Below are 27,245 nucleotides of genomic sequence, written 5' to 3' on the forward strand. Positions count from 1 at the left end.
GCGACATCATCCAAAAACACACCAGGTTCCTCATATATGCTGACGACACCCAGCTCTACCTCATCCCCCCACACTGTCTCTAATCTGTCACACTGCTTGTCCCACATCCAGTACTGGATGAGCAGAAATTTCCTCTAACTAAATATTGGGAAGACCAAAGCCATTGTCTTCAGTCCTCGCCACAAACTGCGCTCCCGACCCACCGACACCATCCCACCTCCCTGGCCACTGTAAGGCTGAAGCAAACCGTTTACAATCTTGGTGTCGTGTTTGACCCCGAGATGAGCTTCTGACCACATATCCACACATCACCAAGACCGCTTACTTCCAACTCCATAACATCGCCCATCTCCGCCCCTGCCTCAGCTCATCTGCTGCTGAAACCATCATTCATGCCTTTGTTACCTCTAGTCTTGATTCTTCAAACACTATCTTGGCCAGCCTCCCATCTTCCACCCTCCAAATCTAAAACTCTGCTGCCTGTTACAGGTTGTACACATTTGTACCTCAAGCTGTGCTCTCTCTTTGACTGCCTCACTCTACTGACACAAAGCGATGAAGCCAGAGAGAGAGCAGACAAAAAAAGGCTGTCCTCTGATCCTTTCCTCAATTCTATGTGCCAAGGAATCAAAGTTAGTATCTTGAATAAAATGCACGTCCCCTTGATGTGGGAGCTCGAGGCACCTGTATGTCTTGTTCAGCCAACTCCCTGCTGGGCACATTTAATGAAAACCATTCCATCATAATGATGAGAAATGCTCAGAACCAAACCCAAGGAACATAATTGTCTCAAAGCTATTGTAACATGCAAAAGGGCATTATGTCTGGGGCCCCAATCAGGAACCATTCTAACAGTCAAAGCCATTTGGAATGTTAAAGCCAAAGGAGGTTGTATCTCTGAGAATTAATCCTTTATAGGCTGAATCTAGCCTTTATTGAAAAAAAAATCCCATCTAGGCTATATAGGTAAATGTACCAAAATGCTACAGCAAGTAATGGCATACTCTGGTTTGGAAGGATGAGTGGCTTACCCAAGGGACTGGTCTCATATGTTGAATAAGGGGAAAATGTCTGGAATAAAAGCCCAAAAGCTAAACTCCTCTCTCCATTACAAACAACTGAAATGTAAAATGCTAAAAATTTGTGTAGGTGCTTCACTGGGGCATTTCTCCCCCACAATAACGTCGCAAATTTTATCCAATATTAAAAATGTAGTTTAAAAAAAACTTAACAGATCAGAAAAAAAATGCAGAATTTACAAACTTTGGAGTTATCACCAAGAGACTTTGGGCATTTTTAACAAAACTGTTTGTGTTACTCCAAGATGAAAAGATTTACCAAAATCAATGAGGCTTATCAAGAGGAAATCCTATAGGGAGAAAAATCAGTGGATGTTGTTTATCTATCAAAAGCTTTGCTGAACTAAGGTGCCACAAACAAATTGCTCCACAAGGTTGAGAAGCAGAACCTAGGTGTAGTGGTTCTGCAATAGATCCAAAATTGATTGCAATGGAGAAAGCAAAAGGTGGTTGTTTATGAAACTAGACCTGCATGGAAGAAGGTAATTAGTCTCAGGGATCAGTGCTGGGACTGGGACATTGTATTTCTGGTTCTACTTTTTAACACGCTCTTTCCTGCTCCCTTCTTTCAGAGAGAAAAACACTCAGTCTAAGCAACGACCAAGTGCGTTTGACCAAGTCCCTCCGGTCCCCCCAACCGGAACCTTACAACTCCCAACTCTGTGATCCCACTTCTGACACCACTAAGATTTAGATCACAGGTCACACACAGATTACCCAAATGGTCTTAGGAGTTGTAAGTCTTTTTATTAAAGAGCTACAGTTTAAAGCATAATCAGATATTACTACATGCAATTGAAATAGATACAGTAGACATACAACCAGTGACAGATGAGGACGATCTACGGCCCTGAAACGAGACGAAACAACCAGATGGATGGTTGTTGGAGGTGTTAGGCCGTCAGCCACTTCAGAGGCTAAACTTGACCAAGGTGTTAGGCCACAGCCACCTCGGGGAAGCCTTCGCCCCAAACTGCCTGATTTCCTCGCTCGGTCGTCTATATTTATAGTTATTTTGGTGGGCTGGTGATTACCTGGTGTCAATCATTTGTTCTCCATCTACTGTCCAATTACAAGGGCGAGGCTACCTATGACAGCCCCCTCCCAGCCTCATGAGGTCATTTTCCTCCTTATCTCCGTTCTAAATGTCTTGTTGCCCTCTTGTAGACAGTTTGTTTATCCTACAGCTCCTTGCTGAATTCCTATCAGGCCTAGTTATGCCCACTCGAAGGTCTGTTTTTGTTCCGACCTTGTAATTCAACTCTGTACAGCTATTTTTTTTGACATGACTGGAATCTTTGTGTCATCAACTTAGGCGAACTGCTGATCTAGGGAACCCGTAACAGACTATTATTTCTTTCAATCCACGATTTCTTACAATGTGCACAGAGGATTGAGATCTATGCCACCTGTGGCAGCCTGGAAGGTTCCAGTAGCATAAAAATTAAGTGCTACTGTGACATTGACTGCCACAAGCAATGCAGTCCTGGCTGTGCTGAGGTGTAAGTCTTCCTTCCACAAGGCCACAGATCTCTGTGATGACCTCCTTGGTAAAGTGCAGCCTCCTCATGCACTGGCCTTGGGTCAATGTGAATGTAGGAGTAGTGCTCTCTGAAAGCCCTGGATGGATAGGGCCACCTGCTGAGAGCCCTCTTGTCCCTCGCTCCTGCAGCACCCGGTGCTGCTCTGCCTGGCCGCATCTCCTCCTCCCATTCCTCAAGCAGACCAGGGGGGACCCATAGCAAGGCACCCATGACCAAGCACTCCCTTTCTCCTGTTGCAATGAACACAGGTCCCAGACATGCAATACATGGAATTTATTTCCCTTTTCCTGTCAATTTAGTGTATATTTCCTGTGTTTAGAAATGAAAATAGAGTACTTGCCAACTTCAGCTGCTGAACTAATAAGATGAAGATTGTCTCGCAGCCAGCGTACCACAGCACCACCTATGGCAACTGATCCCTAAAGAAACACAAAAATAGAGCAATTATCAGTGGAGGAACAGTGTATTTAAGGGATGTACCCTCATTCTTTAAATTTGAGCGAGTGGTTTCATAATAAAGAATGCTACATGGAGAGTTTTAATTTTGTTCACATATCAATTATATTGTACACAGCAAAAGTAAAAAGTTACCACTCACCAAATAGGAAGGCAAGAGTTACTTTCCACCTTTGCTGAGCTGAAAAAGAAAATAACTTGCCACCTTGCAAGGAAGACTATTCTTGTGAAGATAGTTCTTAGTTTCTCAACTTTCAGACCTTCATTTTCTACCTGGCTATAGACTAATGTGTACTACTTATTGAACTTATTCTACAATGATAGCAGGCAATAATAGTCCATCTATAATGTACAGATGCCACTAAGTGAAGACCATTATCCTCTGATGGCAATTAGTAGCAAAACGAGAAAATCATTTTCTTACATGCAGTTTTTTTCAGCCATCATGCCCTGTGTTCAATCCAAGGGCATGATAGCCACCTATACTTATTCCAGCATATTCCAGAGTGAAGCATTTTGCACATTACATTGAGACGCGTGACATTTAACATAGCACTGAATGCAACATGGCACTGAAAGCAACATTGAAAGTCTGGAAGCCAAGAGCCAGTAGACTAATAAACAATGGTCAGGTTACAAGAACTTTATGGGTGCATGGAGATGTATATCCATATAGTGGCCTAGAAAATGGATCGTGCCCATATTGGGCTGCCTGTGCCTAATGAAGCCAGTGGCAGGACCACTCCCCGTTACCTTCGAACCTTGATCCGCGCGACCTTATTGGTTTACTACTGGTGAGCTGCGGGCGCCAGTCTTGGCCCCAGAAGCAACTCACCGGTCCTGGGAAAAACAAAAATCATCCGGCTAAGGCGGTAAGCAGAGGGGGAGGGACAGAGGAAGCAATTGGCCGGGGGTGGGGGGGGGGGGGGGGTGGTGGCCAGCAACAGCCAGCGAATTTGCTATGGAAGGGGAAGGAGCGCGCCTGCTCATCTCAGCTCCACAATAAAGACAAGTAAAAAAATGTAAACTTCCCTTTCAGGAGGCAGCCTCCAGAGGTCCCTCTAAGGACCAATGATCGAGCTGCCAAGTGGCTGAGAATACTGCTCACAGCATGGATGGCACATGCTGTGGTCAGTTGTTAATAGGTTTCGGAAAAGGGCCTTCAAACATGTGGCGTGGGCCCTCAATGCCTATACAGGAGCCTTAACCAATATTGGACACTAAGGTGCCTGTTTTACTTTTGCATAATAGGCACAGTGCCAACAAATTTCTAGGCCATGATATTTGAGAAAACAATTGAATCAAAAATAAATGATAAAAGACTCAGTAATGATATCAAACTCAGTACAGTAATATAACTAATGATTCCATGCATCAATATGAACAGTGACATGCCACTAAGTGCACTAGCTGTTGTAGGGGTTGCAACATTTCCCCTATTTTCCCTGAAGATTTGAAAATATTGGTCCACATCGTGGACGAAGAATTGGGTGATGGGACTTGTCTACAATGTTTTAAAAATGTGCCAGAACCGTAAAAGACTGTTCAGAGATGGAAAGAACGTGGACAACACGGGAGTCGTGGAGTTCTGTGGAAAATATTCACACATCCGAAGACAGTACTTTATTAATAATATCGTTCCCTGGAGTTTGGGCAATCACAAAAGGTTTTAAAATGGCCAGAGAAAGCATTGGCCAAGAACCGTGGGGTTTGGAAAGCCTGTACAGTTTGTAATGTGTGTGTGTGAAAGACCTGTCAATCAAAACAGGGAGGTTCCCCTTTCTCTTCAGAGGCAAGGTTTGTTTATTGACTTAAGCAATTGCCCACTTGAGAATTGACGCAAGACAATCAATTTGAAACTGCTATGTTGACACAGCCATTCAGAACTACTCAGACACACAATGAGAGACTAAAACCCTGGAATGGACTTTTGAAAGGCTACAGTTTAAGCAATGGGTTTTTAAATCACCCAGCGCTGGACAATAGGGCTGTTGCATTCTCTTTTGTTTTAGCCCAGGTGAACTCCGGATGTGGGCGGGATCATTTCGGCCCCACAGTGCAGACACGAACCCAGTCCAACCACTTTGAGTTAGCCAATCACAGCTTTTCTCTTGTGAATTGGAACTTTTTGGGCGTGAATTTTCCAGACAGGCAAACAGCAGAGGGGGGAGGGGGCTCACAAGGTATATAAGATAGCTGCTGAGAAGCTATCACGCTTTTTACTTCCTGGGACCACAGGTGAGCCTCTCTCTCTCTCTCTCTCTCTCTCACTTCGCTGGACCACAGGTGAGCCTCTCTCTCTCACTTCGCTGGACCACAGGTGAGTCTCTCTCTCTCTCTCTCTCTCTCACTTCGCTGGACCACAGGTGAGCCTCTCTCTCTCTCTCTCTCACTTCGCTGGACCACAGGTGAGCCTCTCTCTCTCTCTCTCTCACTTCGCTGGACCACAGGTGAGCCTCTCTCTCTCTCTCTCACTTCGCTGGACCACAGGTGAGCCTCTCTCTCTCTCTCTCTCTCTCTCACTTCGCTGGACCACAGGTGAGCCTCTCTCTCTCTCTCTCTCACTTCGCTGGACCACAGGTGAGCCTCTCTCTCTCTCTCACTTCGCTGGACCACAGGTGAGCAGAGTTTCTGACTCCTCAGCAAAGCAACCTAGTAAGGAGTTAGGGGATGGTAATCAAGGGGATATTGCTAAGATTGTTTAATTAACATTGTAGTCACTTACCCCTCGTTTTTACCATCTGCATTCCCCCATTTAAGCAATTTTACTGTAATTACTGTGTTCGTGTGGTATAGTTTGATATTTTGATTATAGTTTCTTTTAGTTAATAAAACTTGATTTTTCTCTCATCAATAATCATAAGTCCTGCAGTCAGAACTGGAAGGTGGGGTAGCGATTCGAAACCGCTGTTTTAAAATTGGTTTATTTGGAATTGGTCAGAGTGCAGGCGAAGGCTGCAAGACCAGGTAAATTACTTTAAACCAGTTTATAGATGCCCCCCTTACACTGTCACCATCAACACAAAACAAACCCCAAAATAACAGCCTTCTACTTTTATGACACCAACTAAACTCCTGTGATCATCCATTACTTTATTAGTTCATTAATGCTTTTAGAAGAAATTGGAATGTGGCACATCAGATTACATTTACACAAAGCAACATTACTCAAAATACAAGACGACAATAACAAACTTGCAGACTGGGTGTTTAATTGACAAATTAATTTCAATATAGTTAAGTGTAATGTGATGTATTTTGGTAGGAAGAATAAGGAGGCCACATACTACTTGGTAAATAAGTCTAAACGGGGTAGAGAAGCAAAGGGATCTACAGATACACAAATCACTGAAAGTAGCAACACTGGTTAATAAGGCCATAAAAAAAAAGCAAACAAACCACTGGGATTCATTTCTATAGGAATAGAATTGAAAAGCAGAGAAGTTATGTTAAACTTGTATAGAACCTTGGTTAGACCACACTTTAACTACTGTACAGAGGTCTGGTCTCCATATTATGAAAAGGATATAGAGGCACTGGAGAAGGTGCAAAAAAAATTACAAGGATAATACCAGAACAGAGAGGTTATAGCCATCAGGAAAGTTTGAACAGGCTGGGGATCTTTTCTCTCGAAAAAAGGACGAGGGATGACCTGATAGAGGTCTTTAAGATTATGAAGGGGTTTGATAGGGTAGATGTAGAGAAGATGTTTCCACTTATGGGGAGAAGAAAACTAGTGGCCATAATTATAAGATAGTCAGTAATAAATCCAATAAGGAATTCAGGAGAAACTTCTTTACTCGGAGTGGTTAGAATGTGGAATTTGCTACCACAGGGAGTAGTTGAGATGGACAGCATAGTTGCATCTAAGGGAAAGCTAGACAGATACATGGAGAAAGGAGTAAAAGGTTCTGCTGATAGGGTTAGATGAGGTAGGGTGGGAAGACGTTCATGTAGAACATAAACACCGGCCAAATGGCCTGTTTCTGTGCTGCACATTCTATGTAAATGAAAAATGAAGAACAGGGTTCTACAATCATAAGCTTAATAAAAACAAAACTTGCCTCTAGTGCATAGATTGCAGGCTTGTCCTTGCCCATTTTATACGCTAATGTTGTCAGAAGTCCGTGTTTAGACATCACAGGCTGTGAAGAACAAGCTTGTTAGTCCAACTGTAAAATAACATTATGTTGGAATATGAATAAGATTGTGCATGGCAAGGAAATGTATAGTTGTGGAAGAGTGAATTATAAACTGAACACAGCTTTAGGTTTTGGCCACTAGATTCATCAGTATATAATGTTCAGTAGTTTAATATTTTCTTCAATCCTGCTCTCAATTTTACATAGGAAAAAATGTACTTCCCCTCTGCCCAAATCTCAGACTTTAAAGCACAGACAGACTAACCTTCTCGCCTGTGTTACTCAGGAGGAAACAACCTGTTCCGTATCTAAAGAGAAAAGGATATACATATGTAAAATACAATAAATTAGTCTATAAATATTAAAAGCGCCAACAAGAAAAAATATTTTGATATAGCCAGTTCATTATTTTTCATTTTATGGCACTGGCTGAGAAAGAAATGTTGCCCAGAATACCAAGAGAACTCTGCTCTTCTTCAAATAGTGCCATGGGATCATTTAAATCTACCTCCAAGGCCTCAATGTAATGTCTCATCCAATAGATGGCCAACTCTAGCAAGGCATCACTCCATAAAATACTGCAATTAAGTGACAGTCCAGATTATTTGCTCAAGTGCTAAAGCAGGGCAATATACTTCACCAAGGAAAACATTTAATAATTTGGTTTTTAAATTGCCGTTTGATTCTAATCTTCAATCAAGACAGGAAGACCCGTCAAATCTATGAATAGAGATCACTCTCAAAACATAAGCAAAACTTCAAATATTTTTTTTTTTTTTAAATCACATTTTTAAAATGACTATAAATTACATAAATTAACTATTTTAAACAAAAATTTAAATTTTTGAAAAAAATTAAAGATTTTAACAGGGCTAAAAATAAACTTGCCTTTCCTTAAAGTATTTAAAAATAATAAATCAGTGGAAATTTTTTTTTTTTTACTTCAACTCTTAGCCTGGTAAAAGCACGCCTGCTTTTACAGGTGCAAGAATTGTAAGTGTTTTCTGCGGGCGGAGGTATCTCCAAAAAACGGAACTCTCCACCCGCAGAGGCCCTGCTCCAGGGCAGCCGGAGGATCTGTCGAGAGCTTTCTTGACAGATCGGAAATGCCGGTTTCCAGCGCATGCGCAGTGCATGCCTGAAACCGGCATTTCCGATGTCCCTACGGGTGAGTACACAGCGCGTGCTCACTCGTAGGGATCGGAATTTTTGCCTCATTGATTTTGACACTGCTGCCTTGAGGAAACCAAGTTACTGCTGACAGGAAAAATACATCAAATTTTGTATTGATGGTAATTGACCTGAAGATTTTGTGGTCAATAGTCAGCTGAGAGTTGATTAATGTACAAAATGCAAGTCAAAAAGCTTTAAATAAACTAAAGGAGGTTCTGAAGTTTAGGGAGTAGGTGCTACGTCTGGGAGAGTAATGAAACATAGCGCTATGGCCAAGAGAAAACAGAGATTCCAGGGCCTGACAGCAAATAAGTCTGGGGAAAGAGTGACTCATGGCCCAAAGCTCCTGAGAGGGGAGGAAGGCAGACCAGTGACGTGAAGGCAGGAGCAGGACCTGTTGCTTGGGAACACTCACTAAGAGTGCGTGTCCTGGGAGCACGCTTTGGTCCCTATTGGGACGTGGCAACAGGGCACTTAAAAAATCATAATCTGATTAGGCAGAGTCAACATGGTTTTATGAAAGGGAAATCCTGTTTGACAAATCTGTTAGAATTTTCTGAAGATGTAACTAGTAGGATGGATAAGGGGGAACCAGTGGATGTAGTAGGTCAGATTTTCCGATCGGAGGCTTCCTACGGGCGGATGCCTCGGATCGGAAAAAATCTACACACTTACCTGCTGGCTCCGTAGGTCCCGAGACTTCCGATCCTGGGCCTCTGATCTACGAAATGCTCAGAGGCCCAGGTATCCCAGGGGCGCATGCGGTTTGCAAGCGTCCCTGGGCTCACGTGGGCCATGGGGAACCAATCAAAGGAGGGAATCCCCCTTCACACTTTTGACAGGTCTCTACGCACAGATCTGTCAAAAGTATGAATGGGGAATCACTTGAAAAACAGTTAAACATTAAATAATTTTTAAAATCACATTTTTAAAATTAGTTAAAATTACATTAATATTTTAAACAAAAATTTAATTTTTTGATAAAATTTAAGTTTTTTTACAGGGCTAAAAATAAACTTAGATTTAAAAAAAAAAGTTTTTTAAAATTATAAATGAGTGAAAACATTTTATTTTTTTAAACTCTTGACCGGTAAGCCTGACATTGGTAGTGGGGAAAATGCTAGAGTCCATTATAAAAGATGTAATAGCAGAGCACAAAGGTAAATTGTGCTTGACTAATCTACTGGAATTTTTTGAGGATGTAACTGGTAAAATAGATAAGGGAGAACCAATGGATGTGGTGTATTTGGACTTTCAAAAGGTTTTCGATAAGGTCCCACATAAGAGATTAGCGTGTAAAGTTAAGGCACATGGGATTGGGGGCAAGGTATTGACTTGGATAGAGAACTGGTTGGCAGACAGAAAGCAAAGAGTTGGAATAAACGGCTCTTTTTCCGAGTGGCAGGCAGTGACTAGTGGGGTACCGCAGGGATCGGTCCTTGGACCCCAGCTATTCACAATATATATTAATGATCTGGACGAGGGAACTAGATGTAATATCTCCAAGTCTGCAGACGACACAAAGCTGGGTGGGCGTGTATGCTGTGAGGAGGATGCCGAGAAACTCCAGCATAATTTGGACAGGTTGGGTAATTGGGCAGAAGCATGGTAGATGCAATATAATGTGGATAAATGCGAGGTTATCCACTTTGGTGGCAAAAACAGGAAGGCAGATTATTATCTGAATGGCAATAGATTGGGAGAAGGGGAAGTGCAACGAGACCTGGGCGTCCTTGTGCACCAGTCGCTGAAGGTAAGCATGCAGGTGCAGCAGGCGGCTAATGGTATGTTGGCCTTCGTAGCGAGAGGGTTCGAGTACAGGAACAAGGATGTCTTGCTGCAGTTGTACAGGGCCTTGGTGAGACCACACCTTGAGTATTGTGTGCAGTTTTGGTCGCCTTATCTGAGGAAGGATGTTCTTGCCATGGAAGGAGTGCAGCGAAGATTCACCAGGCTGATACTTGGGATTGCAGGAATGACGTATGAGGAGAGATTGGGTCGATTGGGCTTATACTCGCTGGAGTTTAGAAGAATGAGAGGGGATCTCATTGAAACTTATAAAATTCTAACAGGACTAGACAGACTAGATGCAGGAAAGATGTTCCCGATGGTCGGGGAGTCCAGAACCAGGGGTCACAGTCTAAGGATAAGGGGTAAGCCATTTAGGACAGAGATGAGGAGGAATTTCTTCACCCAGAGAGTGGTGAACCTGTGAAATTCTCTTCCACAGAAGGCAGTAGAGGCCAATTCATTAAATATATTCAAGAAGGAGTTGGATATATTTCTTAAGGCTAAAGGGATCAAGGGATATGGGGAGAAAGCAGGGACAGGGTACTGAGTTTGGATGATCAGCCATGATCGCATTGAATGGCAGAGCAGGCTCAAGGGGCCGAATGGCCTACTCCTATCTTCTATGTTTCTATGTTAAAGGTTTTCAGCGATCAGAAGTTGTGCAGAAAGCGGAACTCTCTGACCACGGAGGCTCACCTCCCGGGCTGGTGGACGATCTGTCAAGAGGATTCTTGACAGATCAAAGTGCCGGGTTTTAGCGCATGCGCTTCACATGCCTGAAACCGGCACTTGCAAGGCCCCTACGGGTGCGTACACAACTCATACGCACCAGTAGGGGTCAGAATATCCGGCCCAGTCTATTTGGATTTTCAAAAAGCATTCGATGAGGTGCCACACAAGAGGTTATTACACAAAATTAGGACTCATGGTATTGGGGATAATATATTAGCTTGCATCAAGGATTGGTTAATGGACAGAAAAGAGAGAGTAAGAATAAACAGGACTTTTTCAGGTTGGCAGGCTGTAACTAGCGCAAGGATCAGTGCTTGGGCCTCAGCTATTTACAATCTATATTAATGACTTAGATGAAAGGACTGAGTGTAACGTATCCAAGTTTGCTGATGATACAAAGTTAGGTGAGAAAGTAAGCTGTGAGGAGGATGCAAAGTGGGGCTGCAGGTTGACTGAGTGGGCAAGAACCTGGCAAATGGAATAAAATGTGGGGAAGTGTGAAGTTATCCACTTTGGTAGGAAAAACAAAAAAGCTGAATATTTTTCTGAATGGTGAGAGACTGGGAAATGTTTGCACTCAGAGGGACCTGGGTGTCCTTGTACATAAATCACAGAAAGTTAATATGCAGGTACAGCAAGCAATTAGGAAAGCAAATGGTATGTTAGCTTTTGTTACAAAGGGATTAGAGTATAAGAATAAATAAGTCTTATTACAATTATACAGGGCATTGGTGAGGCCACACCGGGAGTAATGTGTACAGTTCTGGTCTCCTTACCTAAGGAAAGACATACTTGCCTTAGAGGGAGTGCAACAAAGGTTCACTAGACTGGTTCCTGGGATGAGGGGATTGCCCGATGAGGAGAGATTGAGTAGACTAGGCCTATATTCCCTAGAGTTTAGAAGAATGAGGGGTGATCTAATTAAAACATAAAATTCTTAAGGGGCTTGACAGGGTTAATGCTGGGAAAGTGTTTCCCCTGGCTGGGGAATCTGGAACACGTGGTCACAATCACAGAATATGGGGTAGGCCATTTAGGACTGAGATGAGGAGAAATTTCTTCACTCAAAGGGTTGTGAATCTTTGGCATTCTCTACCCCAGAGAGCTGTGGATGCTCAGTCGTTGAGTATATTCAAGACAGAGGTCGATAAATTTTTGGAAACGAAGGTAATTAAGGGATATGGGGATAGTGTGGGAAGGTGGAGTTGAGGTAGAAGATCAGCAATGATCTTGTTGAATGGTGCAGCAGTCTCGAAGCGCCAAATGGCCTACTCTAGCTTCTATTTCTTATGTTCTTATCCTTTGCTCATGCAGAAAAGACAAAAGGCAACCAGCACGAGAGAATAATAAGGTTTCTGTGCATATGCTTTCTTGCTCGCATTGCTCAAGTGAGGTCTCAGCTAAGCATGTTCACATCAGGTTGTGTGGGTAATAGCTGTTGTAAAAGTTGGAAGGTAGGATTAGTTATTTTGATTTAAAAAAAAAAAATTATTTTCTATGTTTGATAAACAATCAATTTTATTTTAGGAGTATAGAGCAAAGTAAATGAAGAACCGTCATGGTTTTATCTTAACATTTAGTTTTGCTGGGATGTGATTGGGTAGAATATTCTTGGGTGGAATGTATTTGGAGACAAAATTGAAATTGGGGAATAAGGTTTTGCATAATATAATTGTTGGACATTGGGTATGAGAAACAGAGACCTAAACAGAATTTAACAACAAGTAAGAGATACTTGACCAATGAAAATGAAAACTGATCACAGATTCAATGCACACAAGACATACTGGGCCTGATCTTGCTGGAAAATAATGGCGTGTTAAAGACGTGCGCTATTATTAATGCGCAAATCAGCCAGCAAGTTCAGGGGATTTCGAGATACGCCGTGCGTTGCGAATCTCCAGAACTTGCTGGTTGATTCACGCTGCTCCGCCATTTGCTTTGCACAAACGGCACCTCGCCTTCCCCATTATTTTTAAGAACTTGCTGGATTTGCACATTAATTGTCGTTTAAACTCGCTGCAGAAAATTAGGGCTGGAACTTAACAGCTTAAGTACCTTTTTAAACAACATGCTCATTGTTAATATCATGTCAATCAACATCGCTGGACTAGAAAGGGAACAATTTAAACAGTTCAATCTCAATCCCGTAGGTAGTCAATTGTTGTTAGAGATTTTTTAAATGTCAAATTTTAAATGTTTTAATATTTTTTCTTACATTTCCTTTATCTCTTTTTTCTCTCTTAATCCAATCCTTCTTTCCTTCTCTTTTTCTCATTCTGTACCTGATCTGACTCTAATTCACCCTCCTTCTCCATTGTTCCTCTGCTTCTTTCTCAATCCTTAATTCTTATTGGTTAAGGTGATACTTTTTTCTGCACTCTTCAACAATGTAACTGCGAGATGCCCTCTCCAGGAAGATGGGCCCAATACAAAGATTTAAATATCACTATTGTAATTTTACATATTTTACCACTACCTAATAAGGCAGCTAGAGCAGAGAATTCCCCTTCTATAAAAAATCTATTCAAACACTAAGGCCTAGAAATTGGGTTGGTAGCGCTGAGCGCCTAAAAAGAGACCTAGAATTGGGGCGAAGCCCTATGTTGGGGCGGACGCTATGAAGATAGCAACAACTCAGATATTGACTATACATTTAGCGCCTGCGCTAAGTGTTTGCGCGCGCCCGCAAGCAGTTCATGACGTCATTTCAGTGTGCAACGCCTTCTAGGATCGCCTGAGCGCATATTGGGTGGCGCCCGGAGCCTTAGCGCCCAGCGCTATTAGTGACAGTTCGAAGGAGGGCTAACAGGCCCTTCTCGGAGTAGGGGGGCGCTATTTAAAGGGGACAGCTTTAGTGCAGAATCTTCTGCCACTTGGCCTGCTCATTGCGATCGTTGCTAGAGAGAGTTGGCGAGCTAATGTGGAGCGGAGTTCTGGGAATTTAGCTTTACAGTACTTGGGTCCTTCAAACCTGTCCGAAGCACTTGCAGCACTACACCTAAAAGCCTTTTGACCAACTGGCATCGGAATGAGAGTTTGTTTGGAGGGCGACGGCCTCATCGCCCAACACTGTGAAGGGACAGAGAGACGGCGGGAGAGGGGGCCGGGATTGGCCAGAAGGAGGAGGGGCAATGGAGGTCGGCCAATCCGACGGGAAGCTGCGAGGGTCTTTAGGCAGCAGGTGACAAGCCTTGACATGTCGGAGGCGCAGTGTTTGGGAAGGCTCCGATTCTGGAGGGACATTGTTACTGATCTGTGCCACCGGTTTGGTCAGGATCTGCAGCCGCGTGAACGCTGCAGAACCTCTCTGTCCGTGATGGCTAAACTGACTGATGGCCTCCATTTTTATGCCAACGGATCCTTTCAGTCAGCCATTGGGGACATTGCGACTGTCGCTCAGGTTGCAGTCCACTGTTGCATCCGGCAAGTTACAGAAGCCCTTTATAGGCGAAGGCGTCAAATCATGACCTTCCCTCGGACCCTGCACAAGCAGGCGGAGGGCGCGCAGGGTGTCGCTTCTATTGCGGACTTCCCCATGGTGCAGGGGTCGACTGACAGCACACACGTGGCTTTGAGGGCGCCATGCCATCATCCTTAGGACTTCCGCAACCGCAAGGGGTTGCACTCCCTCAACATGCAGCTGGTCTGTGACCACCGCCAAATCATCATGGCAGTCACCGCGCATTTCCCAGGGTGCAGCCACGATGCCTTTATCCTGCGGTTGACCTCAGTTTGTAACCTTTTTGAGGGGCTGCCTCGAAGACGAGGCTGGCTTACTGGGGACAAGGGCTATCCTCTCTGGCCATGGCTGATGACAACACTCCGTGTGGCCGACACCCCAGCAGAAGAGCTGATCAGCAGCGGCCATCAGGCGACCAGGCACAGTAAACAGCACACTATTGGTGTTGTCAAAAAGCGTTTCCAATGTCTGGAACATTCGGGGGGATCCCTGCAGTACTCGCCGCAGCAAGTGGCACACATCGTCGTCGTCTGCTGCATGCTCCACAACTTGGCGAATCGACGCACCCAGCCAATTCCAGCTGTCCCTCAACGACCAGCAGAGCAGGCGGAGGAGGAGGAGTATGAGGAGGAGGAAGAGCAGGCGGAGGAGGAGGAGGAGGAGCAGGCGGAGGAGGAGTATGAGGAGGAGGAGGAGGAAGAGCAGGCGGAGGAGGAGGAAGATGGAAGGGCTGCTGAAAGTGGAAGGGCCATATGTCAGAGGCTCATCTGGACTCGTGTCGAGACCCCTGTGGCGGAATGATGAGAGTCTTAACTCATGCGCACTTTGGATGTTTGAGGGCCTCTGAATGCCAGCATCACTGAAACTAGTCACATGCACCATGCCACATTGAAACTTCTGTTTATTGGCACAAAAGTCTTTCATTACAGCTAAACAACGTAATGTCAACAGAAACCATAACTTTCAAAATAACTGAACTGTTCGGCAAAGCCGCAAAACTCAACAAACCTTCTGCAAATATAACAACAGGTGAGGGTGTCCTTGAATTTGGACAAACAAACGTCTCAGCACCTCCCTCTACAACTGGCCCCTTGAGGGAGAACGACTTCTCTTTCGCGCCCGGCCCCTTCCCTCCCTGCTGCTCCTACGTAATTGGACCCCAGTGGCGGCCTCAAGGCTGGGGGACGCCTGCTGACTGTCTGCAAGTGCAGAAGCCCCTGAGGGACGGCCTGGCCGACCTCTGGGCTTGGAGGGTGCGGACGCAGGATGCTTGATGTGACCATGGCTGGAAGCAGTGTGGCCTGCAGGTGGTGGCAGCTGCAATGCAGGCGTCCCAGCGCTGGCATGTGCAGTGGTCTCCTGCCGAGAGAGGACACCTGCACCATGGTCGGACGACACACTGCCTATCTGAGGGGAGCGGCTCGGCTCATCCGACACAATTGCATGCTCCACTGATTGCTGGCCTTGTATGGGACTGGAAGGGCCCGGGGTGATCCTAACTGATGCAGAGAGGGTGGCTACAGTGAGAGATCGCGTTGCGTCAATCTGGCTGTGGAGGAGCCCAGCAAGTGACTGCGTGGCAACAGTGAGGACCTGTGTGCCAGGTGCCAGTGCTTCAGAGAAGGCCTGGACAGTTCTTCCCATTGCTTCGGACAAGCCAGGTGCCGACCGCTCCACTGCCTCGGACAAGCCCTGCACAGACCTTTCCAGGGATTGTCCGAAGCCCTGAACAGTCCTTTCCATAGCCGACTCAAAGCCGTGGACAGTCCTCTCCGTTGTTGGGCCGAAGCCCTGGATAGTCCTGTCCATTGTTGCCCCGAAGCCCTGGATAGACCTGTCCATTGTTGGCCCGAACACCTGCAGAGTCCTGTCCATTGTTGCCCCAAAGCCCTGGAGAGTCCTCTCCATTGTTGCCCCGAAGTCCAACATACTCTTAGCCAATGAATCTATTGACTCAGGCATCTTCTCGACTGCAGCCATCAGCTCCGTGTGTCTGACCCAGGCCTGTTTGCTCATCTCAGCCAGGCGACGCACCTCATCTGCACTCTGTGCAGCAGTCATCACGACCTGTCTTGCCCTCTGGGGAGACGGTGGCCGAACTTGCCTATCCCCCGTGCGTTGCTGCATGCCGCTTGGTCCGGCAACTGGTTCATCCTCAGAGCCTCCCCCCCCTCCCCTCCAGGGGACTACTATCCCCAGTCTGTAGATGTGTCAGTTCCCCGGATTCTGCAATGGCTGGTCCGGATTCCTCCTGGTCCTCGCCTCCGGTGGCACTGGCACTGGCAGCTTCAGTGCATTGAGCCCGAGTTGGTGCTGCTTCATCTGAAAGTGGGAGGTGGAAGAGTGGCTTTAGCAAAAGGACAGCTTTGCTGAAAGGCATGCCAGATTGCGGCAAGGCTCTGACATGGCTGCACACTGAGGATGCATGCTGGCGGGGGGACCAAGTGGAAGGCAACAGGTGAAAAAGGTGAGAGTCTTACCCTCGCTGTCGGTAATGGGGTCTGCAGATGCAGTGGTCACAGGACCAGACAGATGCCCTCCAAGCATCTGGTGCACTCTCTCCTCCAGATCCGTCAGAGTGACCACTTGTGGAGGTCCGCCACCGGTTGGACGCTGCTCTTTCCGGATCATCGCCAGCTTGGACTGCAGGGGAAAGAAGGGGAAGTTCTGTAACATGATGCCTTGAGAGATCGTCGCATGCCCCCCATGGTGCAAGAGCCCTTACATGAGGCCTTGAGACATCTGTCCATGTGTGTGCCCAGAAAGGGCCATGGGTGCATGCTGACAGATGGCCATTGGGGCATCATTGCAGCAGGGTGCCCGAAGTCAGCTGCAGATGGACGGAATCAGAAGATTGCTAAACCATCACTCACCCTAATGATCCGTGTGAGGTCGTTGAATTTCTTCCTGCACTGAACAGGGGTCCTGGTCGCCATGCTGCTGGAGTTGACCCTCACAGCAACCTCCCTCCAAGATCGTCGGTAAGCCTTCTGATTCGGCCTCTTGCCATTATCCGGATACAGGACCTCTCGACGGCATTCAACTGCAGCCACCAAGTGGTCCAGAGCCTCAGTGCTGAAGCGCTCTGCTCTCTGTCTAACCTTCTCCATGCTGAACAAGTTTGTACCGCCAGACAAGGGCGAGCGCCGAATCTGAGGCCTACAGGGCGTTGGGTGTTGAAGCTCAAGCTGACTGACCCACCCCTTTAAGAGCCGGCCGGCGCCTGGAGGTCTCGTGGTTTCCCGTAATTGAGATCACCTGCGCTGCGCCCGTCCGCGTCGATATTGAGTAGCGCCTGAACTTTTGCGCCTTAAGAGCACCGTGCAACGGCTGAATTAGCGCCTCAATCCCCTTTGGGGGCGATGCAACCCAATATCTCGCCAGGCAGCGATAACTTTCGTCTGGCTATAAACTTAGCGCTCCGCCAGTTCTAACGCCTCAAGCGAGGCTATACCCAATTTCTACGCCTAAGTTTGAATACCTCCATCACTAACAACCTGTGGCAAATTGCAAGAGGTTTTCTTAAAAGTTCAAACTTACGTGTTCTTTGACTGTCCAGGCTTAAAACACATCTGTCCAACCAAGGCAGCAGATTGGTCACCTAAACACTGATAAAGATAGCACATAAATGTAAGCATAATTACTTCCTCTGAACTTGCATTGCAAGTAGAAAATATTGTTTGGAGTGAATTATAAAGCGATTAACACAAATTGTGGGGTAAATCATGATGGCAGTTTATAAAGTTATCGCAATTAAGAAATTGTGTTGCAACTTGATAATACACTATCAAAGACACCCATACTTTATAATAACTGGCTTTCTTGTGCAGGTTAGTTTTTCCATCTAGTTGTAAGTTTTGTCATTCAGGTATATGCACGGTAGGACAGAATAAATAGAACAATATGAGAAATAATGTGGACAGTGAGATATGTTCTAATATTTTAGTTATTATTCCTTCAGAAATACTAATACATGACCAGCTAATATAAAAGATACTGGTTTTCGTATAATTCAACTTGGGTTTCTCTTTAAAAGATAGATAGTAGAACGTCTATTAAAATGCTCATCCTTGTTTTCAAATCCCTCCATAGCCTCGCTCCCTCCCTATCTCTGTAACCTCCTCCAGCCCTACAACCCTCAGAGATCACTGTGCTCCTACAATTTTGGCCTCCTGCACATCCCTGATTTTCTTCGCTCCACCATTGGCAGCCGTGCCTTCAGCTGTAAAGGCGCTAAGCTCTAGAATTTTCTCCCTAAACCTCTCCACCACCTCTCTACCTCTCTCCTCCTTTAAGCTGCTCCTTAAAACCTACCTCTAATATCTCATTATGTGGCTCGGTGTCAAATTTTGCTTAATAATCGCTCCTGTGAAGTGCCTTGGGACGTTTTACTACGTTAAAGGCACTATATAAATGCACGTTGTTGTTGTCTTCTGAATTACATTTTTGGTCTGCTTTTTTACGTTAAGAAAATGAGAAAATTCTCATTTCTTAACATAAAATACTTGTTAGGATTAATAACTGCTGGCTACCAAACCTGAAGCTTAAGAGCATACTAATAATGGGCCAGAAATTCGTGAACGGGGCTTGCTGCGCGTGCAAGCCCCGTATATGCACTTACCCTGCGCTCCTGCCGATCAGCTCCAGGGACGCCTGGAATTGGTGTTTCAAACAGAAGAATCCCGGGCAGCGTATGACGTCACGCCGCCCAGGAGTGCAGCCAGCGCGAAGCCTGGAGCGTGCAGTGCAAGTGAGACACGCCCCTTAAGGTCTCATTGTAGCAGGACACGCCCCCAATGTTTCTGTCAAGCTGCTAAGCATTTTTACATGCAAAGCAGCAGTTTAAATAGGAATAGGTTTTTGGAAGTTTTTTGAAGAGTTTGGTAACTTTTATAAACTTTTAAAAATGTTTACATTATTTTGAAGAATCTGAAGTAGTTTTAAACAGATTAAAGCAATTTAAAGACTTTTAAAAGCCCTAAAAGAATTTTTTTAATTCCATTTATTTATTTAGCAATGTCGTCGTCATACGTGTCTTCACACTGTTCCCTTTGGGGAACTGTATGAAGTGGTGGAAGGATTTATGGCCATGATTAATGCTCATTCCGTGACCGTAACCATCTTTGAACCAGCCATTAGGGCGGTTAGTCCTATGGCGGGAGGGTTTTACGGGCTCCCACAAGCTATACAAGGAGGGGGGGCCACCCACACCCACGGACGCAAATATCCCACTGGATGTCAACCCAGAATTTAGAGCCCGAGCTCCGACTCCACTTGCCGGGACTGTCTGGAGCGGGGTTCGAAACCCTACCCTGATCTGGCCCAGCAGCGGGGATTCTACCGCTATGCCAAAGGCCCAATCCGATTAGCAACGTGAAATGGCTGGAATGAGCACACTTCACGGCATTAAAAGAACTCACAATTGAACTGATGATGACCTCAGCAATCTCCTCAAGGAGGTGGAGGCGCAGCGCCTGCTCATCATTGGTAATGAGAAGTCAAAGGCGCCGCAAAAAGGGCAGATGATAGCTTGGTCTTTCAAGTGGCAGCATAGGGCTCCAGTCACGGGGAGGGAAAAGGCGCAGGAAACGTATGGGTGTCACCTTTTGTGCGGAGTGGGCCTTTTGCGTAGCAGTAAGCATCCCCGCCGCTGGGCCAGAAGGAGTAGGGTTTCGAACCCCACTCCAGACAGTCCCGGCAAGTGGAGTCGGAGCTCCAACTATAAATTCTGGGTGGACATCCAGCGGGACACTTGCGTCCGTGGGTGTGGGTGTGGGTGGCCCCCCCCCCCCTCAGATGGGTTGTGGGAGCCCGTAAAACCCTCACGCCATAGGACTAACCACCCTAATGGCTGGTTCAAAGATGGTTACGGTCACGGAATGAGCGTTAATCACGGCCATAAATCCTTCCACCACTTCATACAGTTCCCGAAAGGGAACAGTGTGAGGATACGTACGACGATGACCTCTTGCGCAATGCACCTCCTTGGACCCTCAGTCGCAGATGCGAGGGGGCAAATCGTGCAATTGTTAAATTTTTCATTTTATTGACATGTGAAATGTTGGACCAGTAATTCCCTTCCAAATGCACGAGTACGGTCGGGGTACTTACGCGTCTGGCCGGAGGAAATGCCAGTTTTCAGCATGCACAGTGCATGTGGGGGAAACCGGCATTTCCTGTCCTTTGAACGAAGGGGTTCAGAGGCAGAACGCGTGCGACTGCACAGGCAGCGCGTGCGCAGTAAAATTCGCCGCTTTCATTCATGCTTTCAGTGAGGTCAAGTCATTACAACTTACACATGAAAAAAGCATGGGTACAGTTGCTCCAGAGGCTGCGGAGGAAGATATTTTTTTATCGTGGAGCTTCTGAAAGTATGTATGTCTGTATATATTCCTTTGCGTGTTATGTATATATTCCTTTACTTATGTGTATGAATGTATTATTTAATTATGACTTTCAGAGAAAGTAACTTATTGGAAAATCATAATTAAAAACATACATTCATACACATTAGTAGAGGAATATAAAACATACATACATATACGTAAAGGAATATATGTGGACATACATACATAACTCATTCTCACATTCCATTCACACAGCCACAATTGCTCCTTCTACCTACCGTTCTGAAAACCCGTTTAAAAAAAAAAAAAAAAAAAATTTAAACTTTAAAACTTACTTAAAATTTCTTAAAATAACTTCCCTCCCTTTCCCAAACAAAAATATTGCATTTCAGAAGCTCCACGATAAAATATATCTTCCTCCGCAACCTTGGAATAACTTTACACCTGCTTTTTTCAAGTGTAACTTGTAAGGACTTACCCTCACTGAATCCATGAATGAAATCTACAAAGTTCACTGCGCAAGCGCTGCCTGTGCAGTCGCACGCGCTGTGCCTAGACCTCGGGTCTGGAAATGCCGGCGTTCCCTGCATGCGCTGTGCATGCTGAACGCCGGCATTTCCAACGGCCAGATGCGTGAGTACCCCGACCGTACTCACGCCTTTGGCCACGAATTTCTGGCCCAATATAACACAACCTTGATCACTTCAGAAGCCTGAAGATTAAATCTTTTGGGGAAAAAAATACATTTTCAGTCACACTGTATTCAGAATAGATAACTGATACACAAACCATGCATTCCTTTTGTTTTTAAAGCAGAAAGAAAAAGTGGTGGGGCAAATTTCTCTCCTTAGCTCCCACTATCTAATCAACAGGACATTTTTTTTTTTTTTTTTTTTTAATTCCCACAAAAATTAAACAAATCCAGCAAATTGGAGTTCTGACCATATGAATGGCACTGTTCCGAGTTATATAAATATTTGCTGGATACTGCAGTAAGTTAGAACTTTCTTAAATTTTGGGATCCCTCTGTTGGCATTTATATTAAGGTTTTTTCAACAACAAAGTGAAAACTATATGGAACAAATTTAACCAACTTGTTATTAAACACTAGTTAAATTTGAATGCTCAGATTGAAATTATTCTTTTAGCAAGTATTTATAACGATTTGGTTTTAAAATTTAAAATAGTTATACTAAACAGAAACAATGTCATATTCCTGATACCATGAATCAGGACATAACTCAGTCATACTGCATGTGACATCTTCAAAAGTTTGAACGAGCACAGGATCTCTATTGTCATCATATTTCTGGATTGCATTGGCAAAAAACCATCTCTAGGACTTTCAGCAGGAGAAGAAATCACATGCACAAACAAAATATACTTACCCCTGAAATTGGTACAGTAGCTAGTACCCCACATTTCTATTAAAAATAAAACAGGGAATAAAATATATATCAGTGGTTGCTCACATTTTAAAGAGTTTCTGCATTTAAAAAAAGTGTAAGAACTGTTTTTAAAATCTATATTCTTGAACATTATCTAATGCTTTATAATATAATACATCAGACCCTGCATAGGTTTTCCTTCCCATCCCTCTCCTCCATGATCATCCTGAAAGAATGTACTTTCTACTATCAGACACTATAGATGTGGTTCTATTTGGTGCATTCAGTGCCAACCAATGTTCCCGCTAAGATGCGCTCGTGGCCACGCAGTAATGTGAAAGATCTCACGTAGGCTATTCACCAGCTTTTACATTGTAAATATCGCGCAGGCGCAGAAATTTAAAGGGACCACGCGTTCAAAGAAACAGGCCGCGCAGAACAAACGCAGCTTACAGGGAACATTGGTGCCAACATAAATTATTACTTGTTCTGAGAAATGTGATTAGATCAGTTATGTTTATAGCTAACAATGGCTATTCTAAAACTTAACCAATGCCAGTCTCCGCTCTCCCCATAAAAACACACAATTTTTCAAACACGCAAATTAAATCCCCGATTTTAACACCCGTGTCTGATGAGAATCAAAAGAAAAACTCCATGAAACAATGGGCCGTATTTTCAGGTGCGTGCGGAGGCCTCCGATCTGGAAAAAATCTAAGGACTTACCCAAGGGCTCCCGAGGTCCGGACAATTCCGAACCTGGGCCTCTCCAACTCGAAATGCGCAGGGCCCACGTATCCCAGAGGCGCATGCGGTTCACGAGCCTCCCTGGGATCACGTGGGCCAGGGGGAGCCAATCAAAGGGAATCCCCCTTCGTACACTTGACAAAGATAGACCTGTCAAATATATGAATGGAGATCATCCCAAAAATACTTTAAAACAATAAAATTTATTAAAAAATCACTTAAAATTAGTTGAAATTACAATAAATTTAATATTTTAAACAAAAATTTATTTAAAAATAAACTTAACTTTAAAAAAAAAGTATTTTTAAATGATAAATGAGTGAGAATATATATATATATTTTTAAAAAACTTTTTTCCCAAATCTTATGCTGGTTAAAGCAGGCCTTACACCTGCTTTTACCAGGCATAAGATTTCTAAGGGTTTTCTGCGGGCGGAGGTTCTCCAGAAAGCAGAACTCCCCCCCCCCCCCCCCACCCCCACAGAGGCCCTTCTCTAGGGCAGAGCATTCTTGGCAGATCGGAAATGCCGGTTTTCGGCGCATGCGCTGTGCATGCCTGAATCCGGCATTTCTGATGTCCCTACGGGTGTGTACACTGTGCATACCCACCCGTAGGGATTGGAATTTACGGCTCATTAAAATTAATTTTGATTAGCATTAAATAATGTGCACTATCGTATTGGTTTAAACTTAAGAGGGTTTGTCTTGACAGTTTAACAGCGAGACTTATGGCAAAAGAAATTCTGTTGCTGTCCAAGGGATATATATTCATCTTTTATAGGATGAGAGAAATCTGAAAAGTGAATGAACATCTTCCCTAACATAACCATTTAAAGCCAGTTAGCATACATTATGTAGGATATTAGTTTGGTTACTTATTGGATTCTTTAAACTGTTATACATTACATTCAGGGTTTGAGAGCATTTATCCTGCGAGACTGTCCTATCTCCCTTCCCCAATATTCGACAAGGGATATCCCCCACAGGCGAGGCTCATGACACCCCTCTGCAATCACCCTGCCTGAGCTGTACATGTATAATCAACGGCAGGAGACCGCCTGGATTGTTACTGAGCACACCATAGGGATGCTGAAGCAGAGGTTCAGGTGCCTTGGCGGAGATATGAATATACCCTACAAAGAATCTCCTGTATCGTTCTGCTGTGCTGCATGCTGAACCACCTCATATTACAGAGATGTCTTTATTTGAGGAAGGCACAGCAACAGTAGCAGTCCTCATCGGATGAGGAAGCCCAAGGGAAGGCAGGGAAGTAGCAGGAGGTCCGTTTCACAATCTCAGGATGTCTCAAAGAACTTACAACCAATTTAGTACTTTTGAAGTGTAGTCACTGTTGTAATGTAGGAAACGCAGCAGCCAGTATGCACACAGCATTGTCATAATGACCAGATATACTGTTTTAGTGTTGTTGTTTGAGGGATTGGGCAGGACACTGGGGAGAACTCAGTGCCATGGGATCTATTAGGTCCACCCGAGAGGGCAGGCAGGGTCTCGGTTTAACGTCTCATCTGAAAAACGGCACTGTTGACAGTGCAGCACTCCCTCAGTACGGCACTGAAGGGTCAACCTAGATTTTGCACTCAAGTCTCTGAAGTGGGAAATGAACCTACAACTTTCTGACTCCGAGGCGAGAGCGTTAGCAGCTGAGCTACGGCCGACACCTTGCAACAACCTGTTCAATCCCCTGCCCTCGAATCCCCTGCCCTCGAATCATACACAGAGCCCATCTGCATCAACAGTCCTCGTTGCACTCCTGAAATGCGCGTGGCTCGAGGCTTCGCGGGCTTGGCTGCAGATCACTGCACCTCGGCTGCTGCCGGGATAGCGTGGCCTAGAGGTGGCTTGCTGGAACCATAGCAGGTATTGGTTGAGGGGTTGGCGAAGGGGCAGCAGTGCCGACAGTACTGTGGGGCTGGGATTTAGCACTTCCACTCATCTATGGGAGAGCAAACTGCAGAAGAGGAGTGACTCCTATGTATTCTATCTATCAATCTCTCCAACGTGGAACCCAGAGCCTGCAGGGCAGCTGTCTGCGCTTCCATCAAAGGCTGGCAACAGCGCCTCACATGAGGGCCTGGCTGTAACATCGCTAGATGTGACCACACTCTCCAACGTGGACTCGAGAGAGCTGATGACGGGCAAGATGACACCACACAGGCTGGAAATGGACTTTACATGCCTTCGAATACCAGATATAACTGTTTTGCGTGATACCTGCAGTTTTGTTTTCATGGTTGGGCCGCTTAAGTCCTCATCTCTACTCTGATCAGCAGAGCCGGAAGAGGTCCTCGCCCTGTAGTGAGCTTGCTCCTGGACTGCTGCGGCCACCACTGCCCGCTGCTGCCCACTTGTGCTCAGTGTTTCACCACATGCACACCCCTCTAACTCACTATCTAACCCACGTGTTGGGTCAATATCTGAGCTGGTGCTAAAGAGGGGTAGAGTGCGTGAAGTGCATCCTCAGGAGGATTCTGCTCTTCTGAGGTCTCTTCTTCATGAGGCTCTTGATGTTGAGAAGGACCTAGAGTAAAAAGAATAAGGACATGAGTTATGATGGCACAGAGAAACTGGACATAAGGAGGCCGCCATCTTGAGAATGCAGCCTGAAGTTGTTGCATATTTGCTGAGGTGAACGAAGATTTACAAGTAATATACAGACACTGCTGAGTAGTGCTGCCAGCCTTGCCTTCCCCGATGCTCATTGCTTTGCCTGGCCCAGTGATCTTAAGGGATTCCTGCTCTGCGTGTCTGAGGGCAATGATGTTTGTCCTCAATGTATTGAGAAGGTGGAGAAAAAGCAAGATAGAATGGTGTTAGTGTGTGGAGGAGAAATAAGGGAGTGTGTTTTGAATGAGAAAGAGAGGTGTTGCATTGTGCCCTTGTGATTGTGTGTTGAAAGATGTGACGAAGGGTAGGAGATTTTGAATGTGGTGGGGGAGGAGCTAAAAGGAGTGTTGTAAAGTGCAGCTGAGAGAGCTGGAGTGATGAAGAGGTGTACTCATCCTTGCTACTCTTCTGATGTCACTGAACTTCTTTCTACATTGAACCTGAACCCAGTTCCAGGGGGTGATGCTGATGCTACTGACCTTATCAGCCACTTCTGTCCACTCCCGCACAACTGTGGCCCCGGGGATGCTCCTGCGGTTTGTGGTGATGAAATTCTCCATCCGTGCCCTCACTTCATCTAATACTACCTCCAGAGAGGCTTCTGAAAAGCGGGCAACAGACCTTTTACTCATATCAGCACCAAACAAATCCTTCAGGTTGGACAATCAGAAATCAAAGCAAGGGAAGAAAACTCGCTTTGAGGTGCATCACCGCTTTAAATTGTAGCTGTGTCAGAAACTGTGCACAGCAGGTGGACGGGCTGCTAGATTTCCAATGTGTTCCAGAAGGCAGTCTCTGGTAATGAGGGGGTTAACATGGCTTGGGCCTCACGCCTTTTTGGCACACATCATTAATTCCTTTAGAAGCTTCTAACAGTCTTATTATAATGGCTTCCCAATGAAATCAAGTAATTCTTCCCAGTGCATTTCCATGTAACTAAATGCAGTTTTTAGATTTACACTACAGTAAACTCTTATTTACACAGCACTTTATCATCCGGAATACTTTAATAACTGGCAAAATAGATATATCTCAATACAAAACAACACCTCAATAACCGGTAATCTTGCCAATTCTACCATACATTTAACGGAACATTCTGTAGGTGAGTATCCAATTATACAGTACATTTCTTGATTTTTTATTTTTGTTTGTGTTAAAAATTGCCTTGGTAGGTAAACCTCTCTGTTATCCAGAATTTTTCATCAACCGGCACCATCCTATTAAAAAATAGGACCTCAAAAAGGTAGCAATCTCAGGATTGCTACCAGGGTCACGTGCTAGTCAGAGTAGAAATAGAAGGATATTTCAGATGAATACATGGCTAGAGGAATGGTGCGAGGGGGAGAGATTCAAATTCCTGGGACATTGCAACCGGTTCTGGGGGAGGTGGGACCAGTTCAAACCAGACGGTTTGCACCTGGGCAGGGCCGGGACCGATGTCCTAGGGGGGAGTGTTTGCTAGTGCTCTGGGGGAGGGTTCAAACTAAAATGGCAGGGGGTTGGGAAACTGAGCAGGGGGACAGAGGAAAGGGAAACAAGGATAAAAGCAAAAGATAGGAAGGAGAAAAACAAAAGTGGCAGTCAGAGAAATCAACGGTTTAAAATCAAACATGGCCATAGTAAATAATAATTCTAATAGGTCTAAGAGCGTTAAAAAAACAAGCCTGAAGGTTTTGTGTCTTAATGCGAGGAGCATTTGTAATAAGGTGGATGAATTCGCTGCGCAAATAGAGGTAAACAAATATGATTTGATTG

The 27,245-nt window shown here is 45.0% G+C and overlaps 1 protein-coding gene across 2 annotated transcripts in view; it reads right to left on the reverse strand.

The window, feature by feature from the left end:
* Positions 1-27,245, reverse strand: part of LOC147107484 (glycerol kinase) — a 125,103-nt gene that overhangs the window by 47,575 nt on the left and 50,283 nt on the right. For both annotated transcript variants that reach the window (XM_086006555.1, XM_086006556.1), the window contains exons 9-13: positions 22,116-22,151; positions 17,921-17,988; positions 7,487-7,529; positions 7,144-7,224; positions 2,964-3,042 (exon numbers count right to left, since the gene is read on the reverse strand). In XM_086006555.1, the coding sequence (XP_085862681.1) occupies positions 2,964-3,042; positions 7,144-7,224; positions 7,487-7,529; positions 17,921-17,988; positions 22,116-22,151 (307 nt within the window). The remainder of the gene's footprint in view (positions 1-2,963; positions 3,043-7,143; positions 7,225-7,486; positions 7,530-17,920; positions 17,989-22,115; positions 22,152-27,245) is intronic.

The sequence above is a fragment of the Somniosus microcephalus genome, chromosome 14 (assembly GCF_052327205.1).
Source record: "Somniosus microcephalus isolate GS21.2 chromosome 14, FLI_Smic_1.0, whole genome shotgun sequence".
NCBI lineage: Eukaryota > Metazoa > Chordata > Chondrichthyes > Squaliformes > Somniosidae > Somniosus > Somniosus microcephalus.